Source organism: Notamacropus eugenii, chromosome 4 (assembly GCF_028372415.1).
Source record: "Notamacropus eugenii isolate mMacEug1 chromosome 4, mMacEug1.pri_v2, whole genome shotgun sequence".
In the NCBI taxonomy this organism is placed as follows: domain Eukaryota; kingdom Metazoa; phylum Chordata; class Mammalia; order Diprotodontia; family Macropodidae; genus Notamacropus; species Notamacropus eugenii.
In genome coordinates, this window is record NC_092875.1 from 356,332,083 (window position 1) to 356,353,341 (window position 21,259).

The 21,259-nt window shown below is 35.2% G+C and overlaps 1 protein-coding gene across 1 annotated transcript in view; it reads left to right on the forward strand.

The window, feature by feature from the left end:
• ADCY2 (adenylate cyclase 2) overlaps positions 1-21,259 on the forward strand; it is a 523,876-nt gene that overhangs the window by 422,938 nt on the left and 79,679 nt on the right. Inside the window, exons 14-15 of the mRNA XM_072605397.1 lie at positions 2,210-2,307; positions 10,361-10,445. Coding sequence (XP_072461498.1) covers positions 2,210-2,307; positions 10,361-10,445 — 183 coding nt within the window. The remainder of the gene's footprint in view (positions 1-2,209; positions 2,308-10,360; positions 10,446-21,259) is intronic.

The window sequence follows — 21,259 nt, forward strand, 5'->3', positions numbered from 1 at the left end:
ATAGGAAATCATAATTTCCATCCTTAAACCATTTAATTATAGCCTTGAATCACAAGGTTCCTATAAAGGCACAAAAGATAAAAGGTACAAAGCTCCAATGTAGTAAAACATACATTAAAATGACAATTCCTCCAAAATAATTATTCTTGCTAATTCATAGACATTGGCCAAAATTTGACATGGAATATCAGCATCTCTGCCAAAGTGTTTCACAAGAAAATATTCTTGTGTCTTTGTGATAGGAAATACCATCTTGGACTCTTCTGATCTCTGTGTTTTGACTTTTGACATTTTTACAGAAGTATTGTTATGTATATTTGTCATCACTTACAATTTGCTTAAGTAGTATTAGCCTCAAATAATTGCAATATACATGAATAATCAGGGTTTTTTAATATAATACTAGGTTAGACCCAGTTGGGTCTAATAGTTCTTGTCCTCCTTGGGAGATAGTAGTATTTTAAAACTTATTTTAACAATCATTTTACTTTTAATTCTTATGGATATCTTTTTACCAACTACTTAAGAATTTAAACAGATAAATGTGCAATCTCATGTATGTGGATTAATCATATTTAAAGAATTGTGCTAATATAGTTCCTTTATTAGCATGCAAATTCTTCTAGACTATCAATGACATTTTTCATTAAAATGTGCTAATGATACTTGGCTAGTGTATATCTATATATGTACCGCCAAATTCATATCCTAAAGTGTTAGGAGCTCTGAGGGAAGGATTCAGCTCTTAATGCCTCTTTCTAACTCTATTTCCAAGCACTCTTGCCAGATATATGAGTTAATAATGATGGTGGTTAAAAATAATGGTAAGCAGTTACGTAGAAATTCTGAAAGTTTTCAAAGCACTTTGCATACATTACCTCATTTGAGCCTCATAAAAACTCAAATTACATGAAGACACAAAAAAGACTGAGAGGAAGCTATACCAGCTTTACCTCAAGTTGATTACTCTCATATCTCCATATAAATTTCATAAGCATGTACACACATCCACCTAGAATATTGAAAAAGGAATACGTAAATGTTGCAAATTATCTTTCAAAATGCGAGATGGTAAAGTGTCTGCCAGAGTAATCACAGTGAATATTGAAAGACTGTCACAAAGATGTTTCTTATCCTGTTTGCTCTAGACAACTCATATATATATATTTAAATCTTTTAACTCCCATTGCCTGCTACACAATATAAATAGCACTAGTGAGTTTGCCCTTCCAGATAGTGTTAAAAACAATGTGCATACCCTGCTGGGGGTGGGGGGTCCTAGACAAACTGGAATTCAAAGAGCAATGCTAGGGCTGTGGACAAGTTAAATAGACCATTTTACTTTTAAAGGATCAGAAGATTCATCAAATCAAAGTACATAGCGAATATCTGTTTCTTAAACTATATTGGCTACTCCAGTACAGAGAACAGTATCTTACTCAGAGAAGGAACTCATTACTTAATTCAATCCAGTCTACTAAGTGGCATTAAAAGATACCTAGAGACAAACTTTTTTTATCTCCTTTTTTTTTTCTGAATGAATAATTTCACTAGTGTGAGAAACTTCCAGTGTAAAAAGTTCAAATTTGTCTGTCACTTATAGTATTAGAATGTTGACTGATTCATCAAAAGATTCAATGACTTTCCAGGGTGACACAGACACGATGTGTCAAGGGAAGCACTTGAAACTGGCTCCTCCTGCCTCCACACCTGGTTCGCTATCCATAAGACCATATTGCATCTCTGTATATCTATTTCCTAGATGGCGTACCAAAGTAAAAAAAAAGTCTACATACCTAAGCTTTGGGTAGAGAATTCACAAAAGAATTTGACAATTTGGGGATGATCTTTGCAGTTAACTTATTGTCCCCTAAAATCTCTTCATTTTCTCAGGCCAGTTCTTTATTCGTTCTTTCAAAAAGATATTCAGTGATATACAGGACGGACGTTGAACAGTTATAGAAAGAAGAATTAAGGCTCTCTGACATGCCTCCCTTACATTGCACAGAGGGACAACACAGGCATGACAGTTAGACTTAGATAATTAGTGTTAATTGACACTGAAGTGAACACTGTAGTTATTTTGTTTTTGTCATCATCTGTTCTTCAAGTCAGTCATGTGTACTCTAGGTACAAATTAGGCTCATGAGTTTTTGTATGCCATTTTCTCTTAAGAAACTTGTTAATGATTTCTATTTTTTTTTTCTAGTACAGAGCAACCACATTGCCTGCATTCAAGTATTATGTGACTTGTGCTTGTCTCATCTTCTTTGGCATCTTTATTGTGCAGATACTAGTATTACCAAAGTAAGTATATGTGATCGTGGCTTTTTTTTCCTTTTTATTGAAGTCTATATCTCTTTTACAGTGATCTTTTATGGATAACTCTTCGGCCCAGATTTTATCTGACAGCAGAAACTTGTATTAAGGCAATCAAATGAATATTTCAACATGACAACTGAGCATTTATTCAAAAAGCTTTATGCAAAAAGCAACAGTAGTAAAGAAGACAGAATGGACTCCATTTCTTTTGTTTTCTGGGCATATTTTTAGAGATCAGTCATCTCTTTTGATCCCCTATTGCTGGAGGGTCAACTCCAGTGAAAGTCATGTGATCATAGAGTTAGTTTATTGGTCAGTGAGTCCAGCCATTTCATTTTTCAATTTAACTGACTTGTCTGTTGTCACATGGTAAGTGAGTAAGTTCTTGAGACTGGATCTGAAGTCAGGTCTTCTTGTCTCCAAGCCTAGTGTTCCATCTACTAATTCACCCAGCTGTACAGCTAACTAAATATAGAAATAGGAAAATCTAGAGTGTTTTGGGTTTTTTTAGGGTAGACATACTCCACTACAAAAAAAAAAAAAAGGAGCAAAACCTATAGCCTATCCTGGTCACTTTCCTTCTGATCCACCAATGATGTTATGATTTCCCTCATTCACATCTCCTATTTAGCTGTGGCTATGGAGAGGGATCAGAAGTGAATCATGGAAGACAGAGAATCAATAAACTATTAGAATTCATGATACAATCTAATTTTCCTGATGATTTTTTCATTGCCACTTTGTGGCAACAATCTCTTTATGCTTTCTATTTTCTTTCCTATCTCCTCAAATGAAGTATAATATTTGAGTTCTTTTATGCCATGTGGTTCCACCTCATGTTGCTAGATGACAGAGAAGAAAAACAAACATTAAATATAGAGGTTATATTACTTCCAATAGTTGGAGACTTGTTAGAAGCTTTAAGAGAAGTTTTAGCCTCTAATTTGCTTTAATGTCAAAAACATGAAATCGGTTGGCAATGAACCACACGAAGTCCTGTCATATAATCCAACAAAGATTTTGCGCAAATTATAGATTCACACATATATGGGATTCTGCATGAGTCTTACTCCATCAACAAAGGAAAACATATACAATTGCCAAAACATTCTATAGGATTTTGGGGCATATCCTGGAAAAAAAGAAGAGTCACATTTCTAGAAATTTTGCTTCATAAACAATTTCATTCACTGGCATTACACAAGGTTATTTTGCTAATAGAGCTCTTTGTTCAATGCAGTCAATCTTTCTCTCCTTCCTCACATCTCTTATCTATATAGATCTTTGTTTTGGAAAGCAAAGAAAATTGCAAGTCATCTTAAACTTGTTGGTACAATCAATGACAGATGTGCAGTATGTACTTCTGAGGTTCTGGTATATTTGTTTTCAGGCATAAGTTAATCTGACTTGGAAGACGTGCTTCTTTAGGTGGTATTTTTTTCCCATTGTTCTGACCCATTCCTGAAGCTAATGGATAGAAGACAAGGCATTTATTGTGCTTCTTGACTTGACTTGACTAAGCATTGGCAATTTAAATATAAAAAGGGAAGGCTGCCCTCATGGAGTTTACCTTTTAATGGAAGAGACACCATATATACAGGGATCATTTTGTACAATCGAATCACAAGGAGCATGTGTTGATCCATAGAGTAATGAATTGACATATTCCAGAAGACATGGTACTATTGATTGATGATGATTGGCTAAGACAAAGAGAAGAAAAAGGGCAGGTAGAGAAGCAGTAAATTGTGCTTCATTCAGTACCATCTCTTACTCAATCAAGGACTTTCAGTGTAGGAGTTCCAAAATTGAGTAGATTTATTTCTCCAGGAAAATGGCATAGCACCAGGAAGTCAGATATGGGGAAAATTAGTTCAGGTGGGAAGAAAACAGACTGCAGAGTCAGAGAAGATGGTAAAATAGTCCAGGTGGATGGATGGCTGAAAGCTATATGAAGCAAGGTGTGGAGACTATGTAGATATATGGGCTAAGTTTTGTTATAATTGTTCAGTTGTTTCAGTCATGTCTTACTCTTCATCATGTCATTTAGAATTTTCTTGGTAAAGATACTGGAGTGGTTTGCCATTTCCTTCTCTAGTTCATTTTACAGATGAGAAAACTGAAGCAAACAGGGTTAAGTGACTTTCCCAAAGTCCCACAGCTAGTAAGTACCTGAGGACAGATTTGAACACAGGGAGATGAATCTTCCTGACTCTAGGGCTGATGGCCTATCCACAATGCAACATAGCTGTCCAAGTTATTCAATCTTCAATCAAATTTGTTTGTCAAGTCCCAGATGAGAACCCCAAAGTTGAGAAGATTAATTTCCCCAGGGATTAAAACCTGGGCTAAGAACTTTGAAAAATACTCTTAAAATCTCTTTGTTCTCATTTGTTCCTCTTTGTTCTCTTTGTGCCAAGGAAGGAATCATCACAAAATTCTTCCCAACTCCACCCCTATTCATGTTCATGCTAAAATAGTATCTGTGATTTACCTACTTTTTGTAGTGCTTATTCTGTCAATCACAGAATATTAAAACCTAAAGGCAGCTGAGAGATCATCAAATTCAAACCACTTATTTTCCAGTGGAGGAAAAGAGACTTACGTAAAGGACGTTAAAGAAGTTAGTAGCAGGTAGGACCAGGACTTGGGCTTATGACTCCAAGGTCAGTGTTCTTTTCTCAGTGCTCAACCAGCATTGTAGTCAGCAGAGAAATAAAGACAATTTGTTATCTGCTAGATCCTCTGAGTTGCTTGACTTCATGTCAAGTGCTTTGTACTTTAGGACATTTTCCATGTTTGAATTAAAACTGTTTCAACGATTAAGGTTGAATTTTCTTGGATTTTCTCAATTATCTTTCATTTAGTAACCAGGGTTGCTCTATATTCTCCTATATTAAGGGAGAATTTAAAAAGAAGATGAAAGACAGAATAAAGGAGCAGATTAGACAGAATAATATGGTTATTTTCATAAAATGAATTCAAAGACAGAAGTTTGTTGCAGATGTATTGCTTAAGTTCATAAGTTCTGAGTTTTGGTAAGGCCAAAAATAGCTTAATGTCCACTCTGAGACCAGTACCAATATGGTCAATGAAGGGACAGCAGACTAAGTAAGGCAGGGTGAAGTGGCCCAGCTCAGGAAAATGAAGCAAGTTAAGCAAGATGAAGCCTATGAGTTGGAAGTACACTTCCAGTGTGAAGAAAGAAAGAAAGAAGGAAGGAAGGAAGGAAGGAAGGAAGGAAGGAAGGAAGGAAGGAAGGAAGGAAGGAAGGAAAGATGAAAGGATGAAAAGAAATATGTTAAGGTAAATCTCTAATGGTGAAATGTTACTCATTGGCAGTCATGTGGGAGCAATATTTGTGAGCATGAGTAACTTCTTAGAACCTCTTTAATCAGTCATTTTATATAACTGTCTAACTCTGTAGGCTAGTCCTGATTTTAATATTTATATGCATGCACACCTAGTGTTCTAGGTTTCTTCTTTAAGCTTTTTTCTTTTTTTCAATTATGATGTTTATTTCTTATCAGCAATGAAAGTTATTAATGAATGGGAATTATATGGAAAAAGCAACAAATCTTCTAGGCATGAATCTAGTGTTGAATTTTGCATAACTTCACTTTTGTTCCTATCTGCCAGACTAAATAGATTATCTGAACTCATGCATGGAAAACTGTAAAAACAATTATGATTTATATTTGTTGATAAATTTTGATTAAATTTTGTGTATTTCATAAACTCAAGTTGGACTTAGAACAATTATATTACCCTTATGAAAAATGGGCATGTACTGTTATCTCCAAAGAAATGCATTCATGATTAATAAACACTCCATCTCACTTGAATTGTTTTTTTCTATTCTCAACTCATTCTTTAAGCAGTTCTTTTTCTTTGTGTGTTCTGGTTCAGACTCTGGTTAGATTAGATGTTCTCTGTGGTCTCTTCTAGCTCTGAGATGCTGTGGTATCATTTCAGATACCTTACTGTCATGACTATAATACCCCATTACTTGAAAGGATATTAATTTCTCACTTGTAGAAGGGCACAATTCTTTTCTTATGGAGTTGAGTAATAGGTAACTGTGTTATAGGTATTTGTCACATTCATACATGATGGAACCAACTTTAAATATAAAAGCACAGCTTACAGCATCAGTACAAATGAAGAACTGGACACAGTAATATTTGGAAAAAAACCTTCCAAGGTATCTTATCAGATTCAGCACGTATCTCTGGAAGCTGCTTGCATCAGAAATACCCTGTAGTTGTAATTGAAAGTTTAATCAAACTTTAATCCACTCCTCTTACCCTCCACAGGGATTCTGATTAGGCAGCTAATTGCAGTACATTCTCTTCTTATAACTAGAAAAAATATACCCTGACTGGCAATAAAAGCTGATTCTCATTTTTGCTTTTCTGCATCTTCTTAACTAAGTGAAGATAAAGGAAACTCCCTGTCCCTCAAAAAGTAATACAATCTCAGGTTAGACAGATTGTTGTCAAAACTGGAACAGATATGATAGCGAAAGAACTTAAAGTCTGTAAACTTGTACCTTAAGTATTAAAAAAAATTAAGGGAGAAATTCTTTCTCAAATGTGTTGGATTCCAGAGGAGGAGAAAAGACACCCAATTATTTTCCCCTAAGAAATAAGTTTGTCTCTTATTAATATAGCTATTTTTAGCCCATTCATGGACCGTGTTCTCTACTTGTTTCCTGTCAGCAAATTTTCTACTTTATCCTTCTCAGAGTCACCTGTTATTAATGATCAGATTGAAAATAAGCAGACAAGGGAGCACAGAATATCCTAGTCTTTAAGCAGCCCTTACTCATCCATGGGACCAATCCAGCTGATTAAAACAACAGCATCAGAAATGACTAAAGAAAGAGTATATTTTGCCTCTGGCATGACAAAGAACAATCACTTTGCTTTTCTGTAAAAGTTATCAATCTCTTGTATAATTTTTAAAAGCAGCTTTACATCCAGCGTGTCATCAAAACTGACTAATTTACATGGACATCTTGGTATGCCTAATGTACCCCAAGCTGTCATCTTTAAAGCAGACAAGATTAATGGTTCTAATGAATGGCCTTGCAACTATCACGATGTCACAAAGCATTTCTGGGTTTTTTAAAAATAGGATGTCAGTTCCTCTCATTTAAACAAGGATGCCATATGCCATGAATACTGTGATACTATACAAATGCATTTGATAAAGGTACTGAGTGTTTGACCTGCCTTAGTATCATGCCTTTAGTAGTGTAATAAACCTCTTTATATTTTTTGTTTTTTTGTTGATGCTTATTGCTTCATATCACATTTATTTTCTAATATGTGGCCCCCCCTTCCCTACCCAGTGAGTCTTACTTTACAAAAAGATTTTAAAAGAAAGAGGAAAAGGGAAGCATTTCAATGAAACTAACCAACACATTGATCATATCTGACAATATATATAATAGCTAACATTTATGGTCACTCTACTTGTGTAAAAAAAGGTGCATTTCATCAACTTTTCTCTTAGATCAAACTTGATCATTTTAATTAAAGAGTATTCAAGTTCTTTTTAAAATTTATGTTGTCATAATCTTAGTATTTTTTTCTGGATCTGCTTACTTTATTCTTTATACATTCGTAGGGATTTTAGCTCTCCTTCTTAAAATTCTTCACAGTCATCATTTCTCTGTAGTGTGGTAGTATTCCATTACATTCATTTGCCATATTTTTAAAATTCTTCCCCATTGATGAGAATTTTTCAATGCTTTCTATTCTTTCTATTCGATTCTTTGCTGTCACAAGAAGTATTTCCATGAATGTTTTGATATATGCAGGACCCTTTTTCTGTATTTAATGTCCTTAATGTATATACATAGGGAAGGATGTCTGGGTCAAAAGTTGTGAACATCTGTATAAAATACTCTTAAAAAGATTCTTTTCAAGATAAGGGAGTATCTGAAAGAATGAACAACAGTGTCATTTGGCATATTGCCTTTTAGCATGGATACAGTATAACACTAAAGTCTGAAAAGGCCTTTATTTCTTTTATTTTATTCTCACAGTAACCATGAGAGATAGATTGTATTATCTCCATTTTATATATGAGGAAACTTAGGCTAAAGGAGACTAAATGACTTTCCCAGTGTCACACAGTTAATAAGTATCTCAGGCAGAATTCAAACTCAGAACTTCCTGACTCTATCCAGCACTATCTACTATGCACCCAGCTATGTACCATGAGGCAATCTGTTTAGCCATTGTTACTCAATGAGACACATACAAAGGATCCCTTATCAGGCCCATGACTGAGATGAACAGCTTTGGAAAGGAGAATGTAAGCATTAGAAGTTCCCAACAGATCAGCCACCTCTATGAGATTGTTTAACTACTGCCAGGCCTAGAGGCCTGAGGGCTACCCGAGTCTTACCTTACCTATCACAGGTCTTCGGCTGGCCAAACCGGATAAACGTATGAGAGAAGAGACTTTCCGGAGTCGAACAAGGGTTAGGCTTTATTCAGGGTCTCGGTTACATGTGCAGGGGGAACTCTTCCTTAGGAGGGAAAGAGAAATCTCCCAAGGAGGCAAAGATCTTACAGTGAGGGAATGAAAGCAGAAGTGGAAGTGGGGAGAGAGGGGAGAGGGAAGAGCGAAGAGAGGAAAAGAGGGGCCTTCTGTCCTGTAAGGGCCCCTCAGCGCTAAGAGCGCCTTCCAGGCTTCCCTGACCCTACTTAAGCTCTCCGGCCGCGTAGTTTGCACCTGAATACCGTGCCTGTTAGATAACAATAGGTGTGCCCAGATCCGGGCCAGTCTCGAGGGCGGGGATGCTCTCTCCCATCACGTTTCTCACGGGAAGAGGCGGAAATGCACGAGATCTCACTCCTCAATTCCCTGCTGTTTCCTGGGGGGCCTCATGAGAACTCTAAGGTTTAGAAGCTCTCACCTTTACCCGCCCGAGACTGTCCACATGGAACTGAGCTTACACCCCCAACAAACTACATCTTTCTTATCAGAAAGACATTGGGAATGAATTCAAACATTTGTTGAAGTACAATATGTCTAAATTGTTAACATGTTTGTATTTGATTTGGTTCTTGAGTGATCACCCATCAAATAAGTTTTTATTGCTTAAACTATATGGGACATTATGGAAAACCCTTGGTATGTAACAAAAAAATGCAAGAGCCCATGACCTCCAGATGCCTATAATTCTTGGTGCCCCCCATTACTTCCTATTTGCTTGGTAAATATTTTCTTATGTATCTCCATGTCCTATTCTTTCCCTTCCACCCCCAAGAAATTATAACTTTATCATTTTACCTATGACTATTCCTCAGCAATGTTATAGAGTATATCTCCAATTCCCAAAATCCAGGGTCCTATAAATTGCTTCTGTCTACCTTGTTTTATGGAAAATTTTATGCTGTGGAATTTATGGAAATTTTTATACCACTGAAGTAGTTGAGTCTTTTAGGGACCTTCAGATCAAAGGTATTCCAGTAGGAGAGTGCTGCTGGAAGGATTTCTGTGACCTTTCCTATTGTGTGTGATAGAAGAAAGATGAGCAGACTCCAGGGAAGTAGAAGGGAGGTCTTTAAGGACAATGGTCTCCTTAAGAAGCAGTAGTAGCAACACCATCTTCCCTAAGCACAACAGCCAGGGCTCCATCATAAAAGAGTAAGGGAAGGCTGGATGGGAAAAGAGGTATTACCAATTCCTGAATATTAATCTTCTCTAAGTCACATGTTCATATATAGAAAACATCTCTGTGAGCATTTGCAAGAAAATATTTGAATCACAATGGCCTAGAGACACTTGATTTGAAAATGTGTGATCTCAACTTGTTTTTCATAGACACACACACACACAAACATACTCACATACTCTTAACAGATTTAGGCGTGAATTGAAGGCATATAGGTTATTCACTTAATATGTAATCCTAAAGGCCATTTAGATTAGTCTCTCATAGCAAAAAAAGATATAGAAGTAATCTTTGGGACCATGTTATCTCTATATTAACCTCACTTTTTATTGTTATTGTTAGAACATCTATTCTTGGGATTTCCTTTGGAGCTGCATTTCTATTGCTTTCCTTCATCCTTTTCATCTGTTTTGCCGGACAGCTGCTGGTAGGTACTCTTTGGTTTTAACTTATTTGGAAAAACAATATAAAGAAAAAGGAAAAAAGAAAGACCAAGGGAGGGGAGAGGGAGGGAGAGAGACAGACAGACAGACAGACAGAGAGAAAGAGAGAGAGAGAGAGAAAGAGGGAAAGAGAGGGAGAGAGAGGAAGGAAGGAAGGCCAAGGCCCTTCTTTTAACCCCTCAAAATAATATCATTTTTTAGGGAAAAAAATTATCTGTTCAGAAGATATAGCCAAAAAAGACAATAAGTATATATTATTCAATAAATAAATCCATAAAGGTTTAAAAAAAATAAGGATCAACTCAGCAAATGTAAAATTGGGCCTATTTTGTATTCATTTTTTCCTTTGGAATTATTTTATGGAAGTTTAGAATAGTTAATCATTAACTGTTGCTGATCTAATAGGTAGTTAATGGGAAATTTAAATAAATAAATAGATTATATTTATAATTATAAATATTAAAATATTCTAATTTAGTAATCATTTGACCTAAGTGAATAATCCCAAGGCTACAAATTTTAGACTAATTCATTACATGAATAAGTATTATGCATTTATATCTCTTAGCCCAAGTCAAATTCTACTGTCTCATGATTCTAGCAAAGTTAACTGGACAGAAAACATCCATAAAGACTTTTACCTCATTCATGTGTTATAGTGCAGAAAAGAGGAAATTGACATCATTGTCAACTTATACATGTGAATGTGAAATCGACTTTGTGTGAATGATGTTCCTTGCTTTTTTTTCACTTTGATTTCAAAACTGCTTTTGAACAGCAAAATGTTTGGCCCATTCATTAGTGAGACTGCTGCATGACCTACTTCTTCAATCACATTGTAAGCTTGTACAAATGCCAATATAGATTCCACTGCCATTGCTCTAAAAACAGTTTTCTTTACTGGTTGTTGGTTAGAGCTCCCTCATGTGTCTTTGTGTTGTAATATCACTTAAGTTGTTCAGAGGACGTCATTAGTTTTACCTACATTATCAACATAATTCACAGTAGTATTTTATTTTTCCTTTGATGAGAACATGTCACTCTCTGAAGAGAACTGTCAAATCAAATAGGTTGAAATAGATGATCTCTGTGGTCCCTTCCTGCTTTGAAATTCTATGTCACTATCTATAATTCCCAGGGTATGTAACCTGAGGGCTGTGAATTGTCCGCCTTTGTTACAAAACAAGCATTAGAAAATTCTTACAAAGGAAAATGTTAAATTAATGTCATGGTGGGCATTGTAGTATACTGGGCACATTTGTTATTCATTTGCATTTGACAAGCACTTAATAGATAACTACTCTGTGCCAATCGCTCAGCTAGGTGCTAGGGATGAAAAGACAAAATGTCTTTTATCTCTTGGAGTTGGGCTCACTTTCTGTAGGGTGTTACAGAATTCTGGAGCTCTTATTGAATGCATGCATGCCTCAGCTACTCCATCTGAGTTTTCAAATTGTTCCAGAAAAGGAACTGTGCCTTCTAATTCATCCAAAATATCATACTACCTGAGATATAAGCCAAATGAGCTACTAGGATGACCTAGAGTTGTAGGAAAAGTGAGTAAGGTTACATATTTGCCCTTTTCAGCAACTGTACAAGAGCTTAATATACTAAAGAATTTCATTAAAAAAAAGAAAACATAACCCTTTTTGAGTGAAAAAGCATAGAGTACCACTCATCTTCCTCACAGCTATTGGACTGATATTATGTGAAGCAACTTCAATATATTATCAGAGAAGGCACTTATCACATATATGTTCTATTACATTTAATGGGGGCTCTAAAAAAAAATCAAATCAATTGTTTCAAGTTTGCCCCGACAACAGAATATAGCCCTGTATTCCTTATCTAAAATTATTCAATCATTTTACTTTAGCATATTATAAGTATGGACCTTTAAGCTAATTTCCTCTTTCCTTTCCACTGCCTTTAATCAATTATAACAAGAAGAAAAAATAGAAGAAAATAATAATTACTCTTTGCTACAACTTTGCTGGATTTGGAGAACTAGTTTCATTCTTCAAGTTTACATGTATATGAATATATGTTATATATGTGTGTAAATAAGTGTATATGTTCTCTATGTGTGTGTGTTCTATGTATGTTCTATACATATATACTCAAAAATGCATTCTGTTTTGCCTCAGAATCTCTAATTGACTTTTGCCACTATACTTGTGTTATTGGCTCATAATATTTAACCACAGTGGCCTTTAGTCCTTCTAGTCATTTCCCTGGACCCTAGCATTCAGGAAAAAAAAGGATAAGGAGGGCTCTCATATCTTAAAAGCCAGATATTTTATTTTAATATTGTGATAGAATCAGGAAAGAGCTAGATCCCATAGGGGTTAAAACACCAGACCTGAGTCAGGAAGGCCTAATTTCAAAAACCCCCTGGGTACTAGCTCTGTGACCCTGAGAAAGTCACTTAATTCCTCTCAGCCTCAATTTCTTCATCTATGTAAGGATATTAATAGCAGTTATATCACAGTATTGCAATGATAATCAAATTAAATAACATATGTAAAGACGTTTGCAAATTTTGTGTACTATCATCCAAAAAAGATAACACTCCAAGAGTACAAATGAATAGACTACTTACCTTCTCCCCACATGAAAACAAGGATTTTAGCAAAATTCACAAGATTCATGTTTTCGTTATTTATTTATTTTATTATTTATTATTGTTTATTTACTGGAGTGATTTATTGAACTGTAGGATCTTTCCAGCCTTTGTCACGTAAGATCATTCATTAAGTCTTGTCTAGTGTTCAAATTTAATCCTTACATCGTGTTGAAAGTGAGGGGGTGGGGCGGAGAGAGATAGAATATGCAGGTTTGCAGTACAAATTGTCCCAAGAATAAGTACCATCACTATTCAAATCATTTCATTATTTGTTTCAATATATCCAAATCAAGTATAGATTTCATTCAAAATGTCAATGAGGCTCTGTATGTTATACTACCAAAAATCAATGTGGGAGATTATTTTTTATTTACATGCTACAAATATGCAACCTTGAGCACAAAGAGAATTCATTATTGCACATCCTAAATATTGAATTGCTTCCCTGACTATTTTTGTGATTTATTAAACATATGCAAGTTTTCCTCTTGTTAACATTGTTATTTATAAATATGTGTTGTACCCTACCAAGCTGACTGAAACACATGCCTTAGATTCATCCTGTACTGAATCAATATTTTATTGTACTGAGAAATTAAATTCCTAGCTCGGATCTGTTCTAGAACTAGGAAAGCCAATATTTAATAATCTTTCTTTATGAAGAAATCATAGCACTTATAAAAAGAGAAATTAAAGTACAGTTTAACAAAAAAAAAATTAAATCTACTCCCAGGCTTATGTCATCACTACACATTTTTCTTCCCAGTGTTTGATTATAATCATAGTTTTGCAGTTGAAAGGGATCTTAAAAGTCATTTAGTCCAACCTCCTCATTCCTGAGGCCCAGAGAGGTCTACTGATTTACCCAAGATCACACAGGTAATAAGTAATACAATCAAGATTTGAACTCAGGAAGTTTGACTCCAATCTAGATCTTTTCTCACTCTTCCACACTATTCTAGGGAACAAACTCATAGATGTAGACTAAAGTCCTTTATTCATATCAAACTCCATTTGAACTATAAGGAGGAGAGAAAATAAACACTGGCAAAATAGAAAAAAGTTTTCTTTTATTTTATGAAACGATTCAATCCAATTAAAAATTTCAAACAGATATTACTAAAAATGAATGAGTGGACTAATAAAAAACATCATTTATTAAGTGCCTACAATGTTTTAGGCACTGGAGATAAAACACAAAAGTAAATCTATTCCTGTCCTCAAAGGATCTAATGGGGGAAATAATAGATAGAGGGGAATTATGGCTGGAAAAGGGAATTTTTATCTGGAGAGTCATAAGAATGACAAAAGCAATCTTTGAGGGAGGAGGAGAGGGCAAGTATGAAGCAGAGCAGATGACAAGATGTCCAGAAGGAATAGATAGATGTGAAGCATGCTTTGAAGCTGGCTAGATATAATGGACAAATGTTAACCCATCAATCAAAAGAACTTAGCCCAAATCACAGTGTATTACTTTGCCTACGGCATGATTTCTAGAGGTCTGGTCAAGAGAGTACCATTTCAGATGGGGAGAGTAGGGGCAAGAGGTAATAAGATAAGGCAGATGGCCATGAAGATGAGTCCAAAACAATTCGTGTATATGTATCTATGTGTGCAGGCAGAGAGTGAGAGGGATACAAAGACAGAGAGATAGAGACAGAGAAAGAAAAAGAAAGATGGACAGAGACAGAGAGAGCCCCACCTTAGAGTCAGGAAAGCATGGATTCAAATCCTCCCTCTGACAGGCTGGCTCTGTGACCTTGAGCCAATCAAAACCTTTCAGTGTCCTAGATACCTCCTTAAGACTTATCAGTTGTGAATCAGGTGCCGGTGTGTACTGGTTAAAGAAATTTCCTCACAGGGAGTTCTGTGTATCAGTGAAAGTACAGGTCTACATCCCATTTCCATAATCACACAGGAGTTGTCTTGCCAACCATTCCCCCAGATATCTTGCTATCTATCCTGATTTTCTCACTTTCTCTCTCCTACTCCCTCTCTTCCTTTCTCCTTCCCCTCTCCCCTTCTCTCTCCATATGTATGTACACACATTATATACATTACATATAAGTATGCATATATATATATTGCTACATATATATGTGCATACATATTCCTATTGTACTGAAAATTTTCATTTAATTCCAGAGGTCTTATATGATTCATATTAAAAGCTTCATTTTCCTTCTAAACCAAGATCAATCAAACCTCTAAGCCCATGCCAATGAAGACTTACCTCTCCCTTCTCTGATCTCTTGCTGTATTCCTAGACTGTACAGGGCAAGTTAGGTTATGCTTGTGTTTATAAGCCCTCTCTCCCCAAATCAACTAAAAAGTTCTTGGGGCCAAGGACTACACAGTGTACTTTCTTTGTGTTTCCTTCAGCATATAATGATACTGGCTCAAATACTTGTTGAATTGGATATTGGCTAAACATGATACCTTTTGGATTTGTCATCCCTTCCTCAAAACATAGCTCAACTAGCAACTATTAAATGAAGCATTTCATAAACCTTCCCAATTCTTTCCTCCTCCAAAAAAAAATTTTGCATTTATGTATTTACTGTATTTATATTGTATTTCTCCTCTGATAGACTATAAACTGCTAGAAAGCAAGAACTGTTTCCATTTTTATGTTTCCAAAACCTGGCATTTATAGCCCATGCTTAATAAGTATACAATAAGGTTTCACTGTCTCCTATTACAAAAATGATAAATATAGTTTCTATGTCTACCACCTTAACATCAGACACTAATAGAAAGGGTTTCCCAGGGCTTGACTAATTTTTTTTTAAATGGAAAACTCAAATTGGCCATAACTTAATTTAAGTCAAGAGCTAAACAAAGCTGGCAGATCAGAGGGAAAATGTAAGGGCAATAGCAGGAGAGGCTGAAACTCCTCCAAGGAAGGAGGTATATTTACCCCTTGCCTATTTATAAATTCTCTTGGAGCTTGACAGTTTGCATAAATTGGTCAAAATTCCTCACCTTTGGATTTTTTTTATCTGGAATCCTTCTTACCTGTAATTTTATTTTATTTTTTTGTCTTTTGGAATCCTGCCACTAACACAATCAGCCATCCTTTACTTACATTGTGTCTGCCTTAAAAAAAAAAAAAAGTCTTCCTTCTTCAGCCTACTCATTATAGTTCTGTCCAACATGTTTTCTTTTTGTTATTATTTCAATAACAACACGAATTTGCATTTGTGCAGTTTTTTTTTAAATCATTTACGCAAGGGATTCTTAAAATAGAGTCCAAGGACTGCTGAGTGTCCCTAATATCCTTTCAAGGATCTCATGAGGTCAAAACTATTTACATATCAATATCAAGATGTTATTTGCCTATTAAAATACCCCTTTCTTTCCCAACCATATAGCTTCCTAAGGTCAAATTTTCTTTATGTATTTCAACAAAACAACAGATTGAAACAGATTGAATGCAGACACAGACATGCAAATCCAGTTTTCTATTAAACCAGACATTAAAGAGATTTGTAAAAATATTAAATGATGCCTCTCTTCTCACTAATTTTTTTTTTGTTTTGCAAGATATTACTTTTTGCAAAAAAAGTTATGTATATTAGCATTCTAAGTTAAAATGTGATGGGTTTATTATTGTCATTTTAATTAATTAATATTTTAAAATTCATCTCAGTTTCTAGCATGGTGTGTGTGTATGTATATACATATATATATAAACACATAAAATTCTTTGGGATCCTTAATAATTTTTAACAGTGTCTTTCCATTTCTATTATCACATTTATTTTCTCTAATGTGTTTTTCTGGTTCTTTATATCTCAGTCTATATCAGTTCTTACAAGTCTTCCCATTCTTCCCCAAATATTTTGTACACATCTTTTCTTATGGCTCCATTTCATTCATGTAACATGACTGATTTAATCATCATCCAATCAGTGGGCATTTATTTTGCTTCCAATTCTTTGCTACCACAAAAGGTGCTATTTTGTGTGTATGGGACCTTTCCTTATTTGGTTCCTTTGCCCATATATCTAACTCTAAATCTATGATTCCAAGACCCTAAGTAAAACACAGTTCCAATTTTCAAGGAGCTTGAAGCCCTCGGTTTGAGTCCCAGCTCTTCCATTTACTGGATATATGCCTTGGGTGAGGCACACATCATCTTCCTGAACTTCACTTTGGTCATCAGTAAAATGAGGTTAATAATGCTTGCAGCTCCCCCCTCAAAATCAATACAAACAATGCTTGCATTTTCTCTTCCCTAAGGGTCTTACTCTGTGATGTGACCCTGGGTTCCAAGAGGCTGCGGTTGCAGGGTTTGAGTTCCAACTGCCACTCTCATTCAGAAAATGTTTTGGGTACGGTCTGAGAAGCAGAGTGCATTGGTGTTCCACGGACCAGGCTAAGTGCAGAGAAATATACCACTAGTAGGTGGGCCACTAGCTTTTGAATTCTTTTGCCAAAGCAAGCCAAGAAATACCAAAAACACAAGTCGTGAGACTTGTGTAGTCTTCTGTCCCACCTATAGTGTGATGATGGCAGAGTGGTAACCCTTAGAACCACACAGTTTTTAGAACATTTATAAACATTAATTTAACTCAGAGCTATGGTGAGAATGGTGCTCTATAAAATAATTGTAAATTACGAACATTAGTATTTTAGCCTCCTCACCCCCAGCCTCTGATTGCTACTTTGTCATGGCAGAGGAGCTTGTATAACTCAATGAAACTCTGAGCTATGCTGTGCAGGGTTACCCAACATGGACATGACATATTGGAGTGGTGGTCCATTGGAGAAGGAAGTCACCTATAATCACAATGATGTGGCTACTGATCTACAGCCAGAAATCCTGGAGAGTAAAGCAAAGTGCATCTTAGGATGTATTGCTAACAATAAGGCTAGTGCAGGTGATGGAATTCCAGCTGAACTACTTAAAACCCTAAAACACAATGCTGTTAAAGCGCTGAACTCAACGTGCCAGCAAATTTGGAAAACACAACAATGACCACTGGATTGGAAAAGATCAGTTTATATCACAATCCTAAAGGGCAATGCCAAGAAATGTCCAAATTACTGAATAATTGCATTCATTTCACACACCAGCAAGGTTATGCTTAAGAATCTGCCAGCTATGCTTCAGTAATATGTGAACTGAGAATTACCTGAAGAGCAGGCTGGTTTTTAAAGAGGCAGAGGAACTAAAAATCAAATTGCTGACATTTGCGGGTTTATGGAGAAAGCCAAGGAGTTCCAGCAAAACACCTTCTCTGCTTCATTGACTAAAGTCTTTAATTGTGTGGATCACAACAAAATGTGGCCAGTCCTCAGAGATGTGAGTAATAGATTGTCTTACCTGTCTTCTGAGGAACCTGTATGCAGGCCAAAAAGGAACAGAACTAAACATGGAACAACAGATGGTTTTAAGATTGGAAAAGGAGTACAGCAAGACCATAAATATAGGAAGCTCCAAAGAAAAGGATGGGAGAAGAGGTATTGGACTAACTACTAAACTGAAGGTCTACAGAGTTGTTGTGCTGACCTTATTATTGTATGATCACATTCTGATGGCAGAGAATGAAGAAAAATTAAGAACCTTTGGATGAAGGGGGAAAAGGAGAGTGCAAAAACTGGTCTGAAGCTTAACATCAAAAAACTAAGATGATGTCAACTGCTCCCATCACTTCCTGGTAAATAGGGGGAGAAGAAATGGAAGCAGTGTCAGATTTTACATTCTTGGGCTCAAAAGATCTCTGCAGATGGTGACTGCAACCATGAAATTAAATAATGCTTGCTCCTTGGAAGGAAAGCTATGGCAAATCTGGACTGCATATGAAAAAGCAGAGATGTCACCTTGTTAACAAAGATCCATATGATCAAAGCATTGGTTTTCCCACTAGCAATTTATAGCTCTGGGAGCTGGACTGTAAGGAAAACTGAATGCCGTACACTTGGCACTTTTAAATTGTAGTGCTGGAGAAGACTTTTGAGAGTCCCTTGAACTGCAAGAAGGTCAAATCAGTCAATATTTAAAGAAATTAATTCAGACTATTCATTGACAGGTCAAATACAGAAGCAGAATCTTAAATACTTTTTGACCACATAATGAGAAAATGGGACTTACTGGAAAGAAAAAAAAACACTTTAATGTTGGGAAAGATAGAAGACAAAAGGAAGATGAAATGGATAGTGTCATGGAAACAAAGAATATGAACTTGAACAGACTTTGAGAGATAGTGAAAGACAGAAGGGCATCGTGTGCTATGGTCCATGGGATCACGAAGAATCAGACACAACTGAACAACCATATTATGATAGGAGACATGGCACAGATTTAAATAAAACTATAACATAAAATAAGCACAAGAAGATCATAAGATAAAGTTACAAAGTATAAAATTGGTCTCAGGAAGGAAAGCTCATTTCTTACTGTGTTGGGCAACATCAGGTAATGTTTGATAGATGTCTTAGCTGTGGAATTAGCTCTTGAAGATTCAACTTGTTCATCAGTTAAATGGAGATTATAAGAACACCTGCTTTCCAAGGATGTTGTGAGGATCAAAAGAGACATTTGTACAACACTTAATACAGTGCCTGGAACATAGTAGGTACTATATAAATGTTAGCTATTATTTGCAAAGCCAGGGGACAGTATGCAGAAGGAAATATATACAGAAGTTATGCCTAAGAAAAACACCTAAGTTCTTGACTTGAATTTTAGTGAAGTTTTTCTTCTTTGTTTTTCTTTGCCTGGTTGCTTTAGTTTAATGTAAAGGCTTTCCTTCCTGGTGGCATCAGAGAGTAACATAGGCCTGTGAATTGTACAATGCAATATGTACATGTGTTCATAATATATAATAAATCTGGAATGCTTCATTATTTAGCCAAATCATTAGAATTATTTCTATATTAGGTAATTATTACTTCTTAGTAATTGTGTCACATATCATTATTGCATATTTTTTCTTCAATTTTCTTCAGTGGGTCTTCAGTTGAACAATGCTGAGGGAATTAAAAAATGTAAGGGAGAAAATTATTTTAATTCCTATTATATTTAATTGTTATATTTATTTATTGTTATCATAACATATAATAAATTTAATATAATAATTTAATTAATACAATTAATTTAATTAATTATGATAAATATATAATATTTATTAATAATATTAATGGTATTGATAATATAATAATATTAATTATAATAAATATAGAATAATCAAATTAATTAACATAATTTAATAAATATAATAAATTTATGTAAATTTATTATATTTAATTAATTGCTATATTTATTGCTTCATTTCCCAATGTATTTAATTTAATTTCTAAATTCAGCTAAAAAATTTATTTAGCTACTACAATTCAGTTAGCTACCTTATAAACAAACTGGTGATGAGCCTCCCAAAACTTAGCTAAATTGATCCTCAGATAACAAGCAGTCCCTCTGCAGGCTTTTACTTGAGAACTCTGATCCAATCTGGTAACATAGGACAGAAATTCCCTTAGCTTGGCTTAATGTAGCCTTATATCTTATATATCACAAGTGACTTATCAGCATAGAATTTTAGTGGAGGTTCAACATAAAATTGTTGAATTAAGCTGCATGTTATTCTGAATAACCTTTTGAGGGAAAATTGGAAGCATTATCCTTACACTGTAGCTACTGAAGCAGAGACAAGTAACCAAATCTCTTCTCCAAGGTCAGTCAAGAACAAGTCACCCAAGTCAAACTGAAGACTTGTTTTAGAATCTCAGATTCCATCCTGATTTCCATTTGATCAACAGCCAAACATTCTCACTTACACTGGCTGGCTCTTGAAGAAAGGAAAGAGTTGAGTAAACAGGAAACTTGCTGTAACCCTATACTTGAGGCCTCTGTCATGGTACCATTACAGATGAAGACACCATTTAATGAAATTGCTTCTAACAAATCTCTGTGGAGGAGTTTCAAGACAGATCCACCTTCGTGACAAGTTCCATCTATAGTTATTTGATGTTTAAAGTCAGGTTTCATTATTCTTTTTATAACTAAAATGTCTCTAGTATTGTCATTGTGATAATATGTATTCTTTCTTTCAAGTGTTTTGTAACTAGTTCTTATTGGGGTAGTAATTCCTCTAATATTCTGTCACATATATGCTAGTACTACAATTTTAATTTATACCAAAGTAGGATAGACTACAAATTCTATTT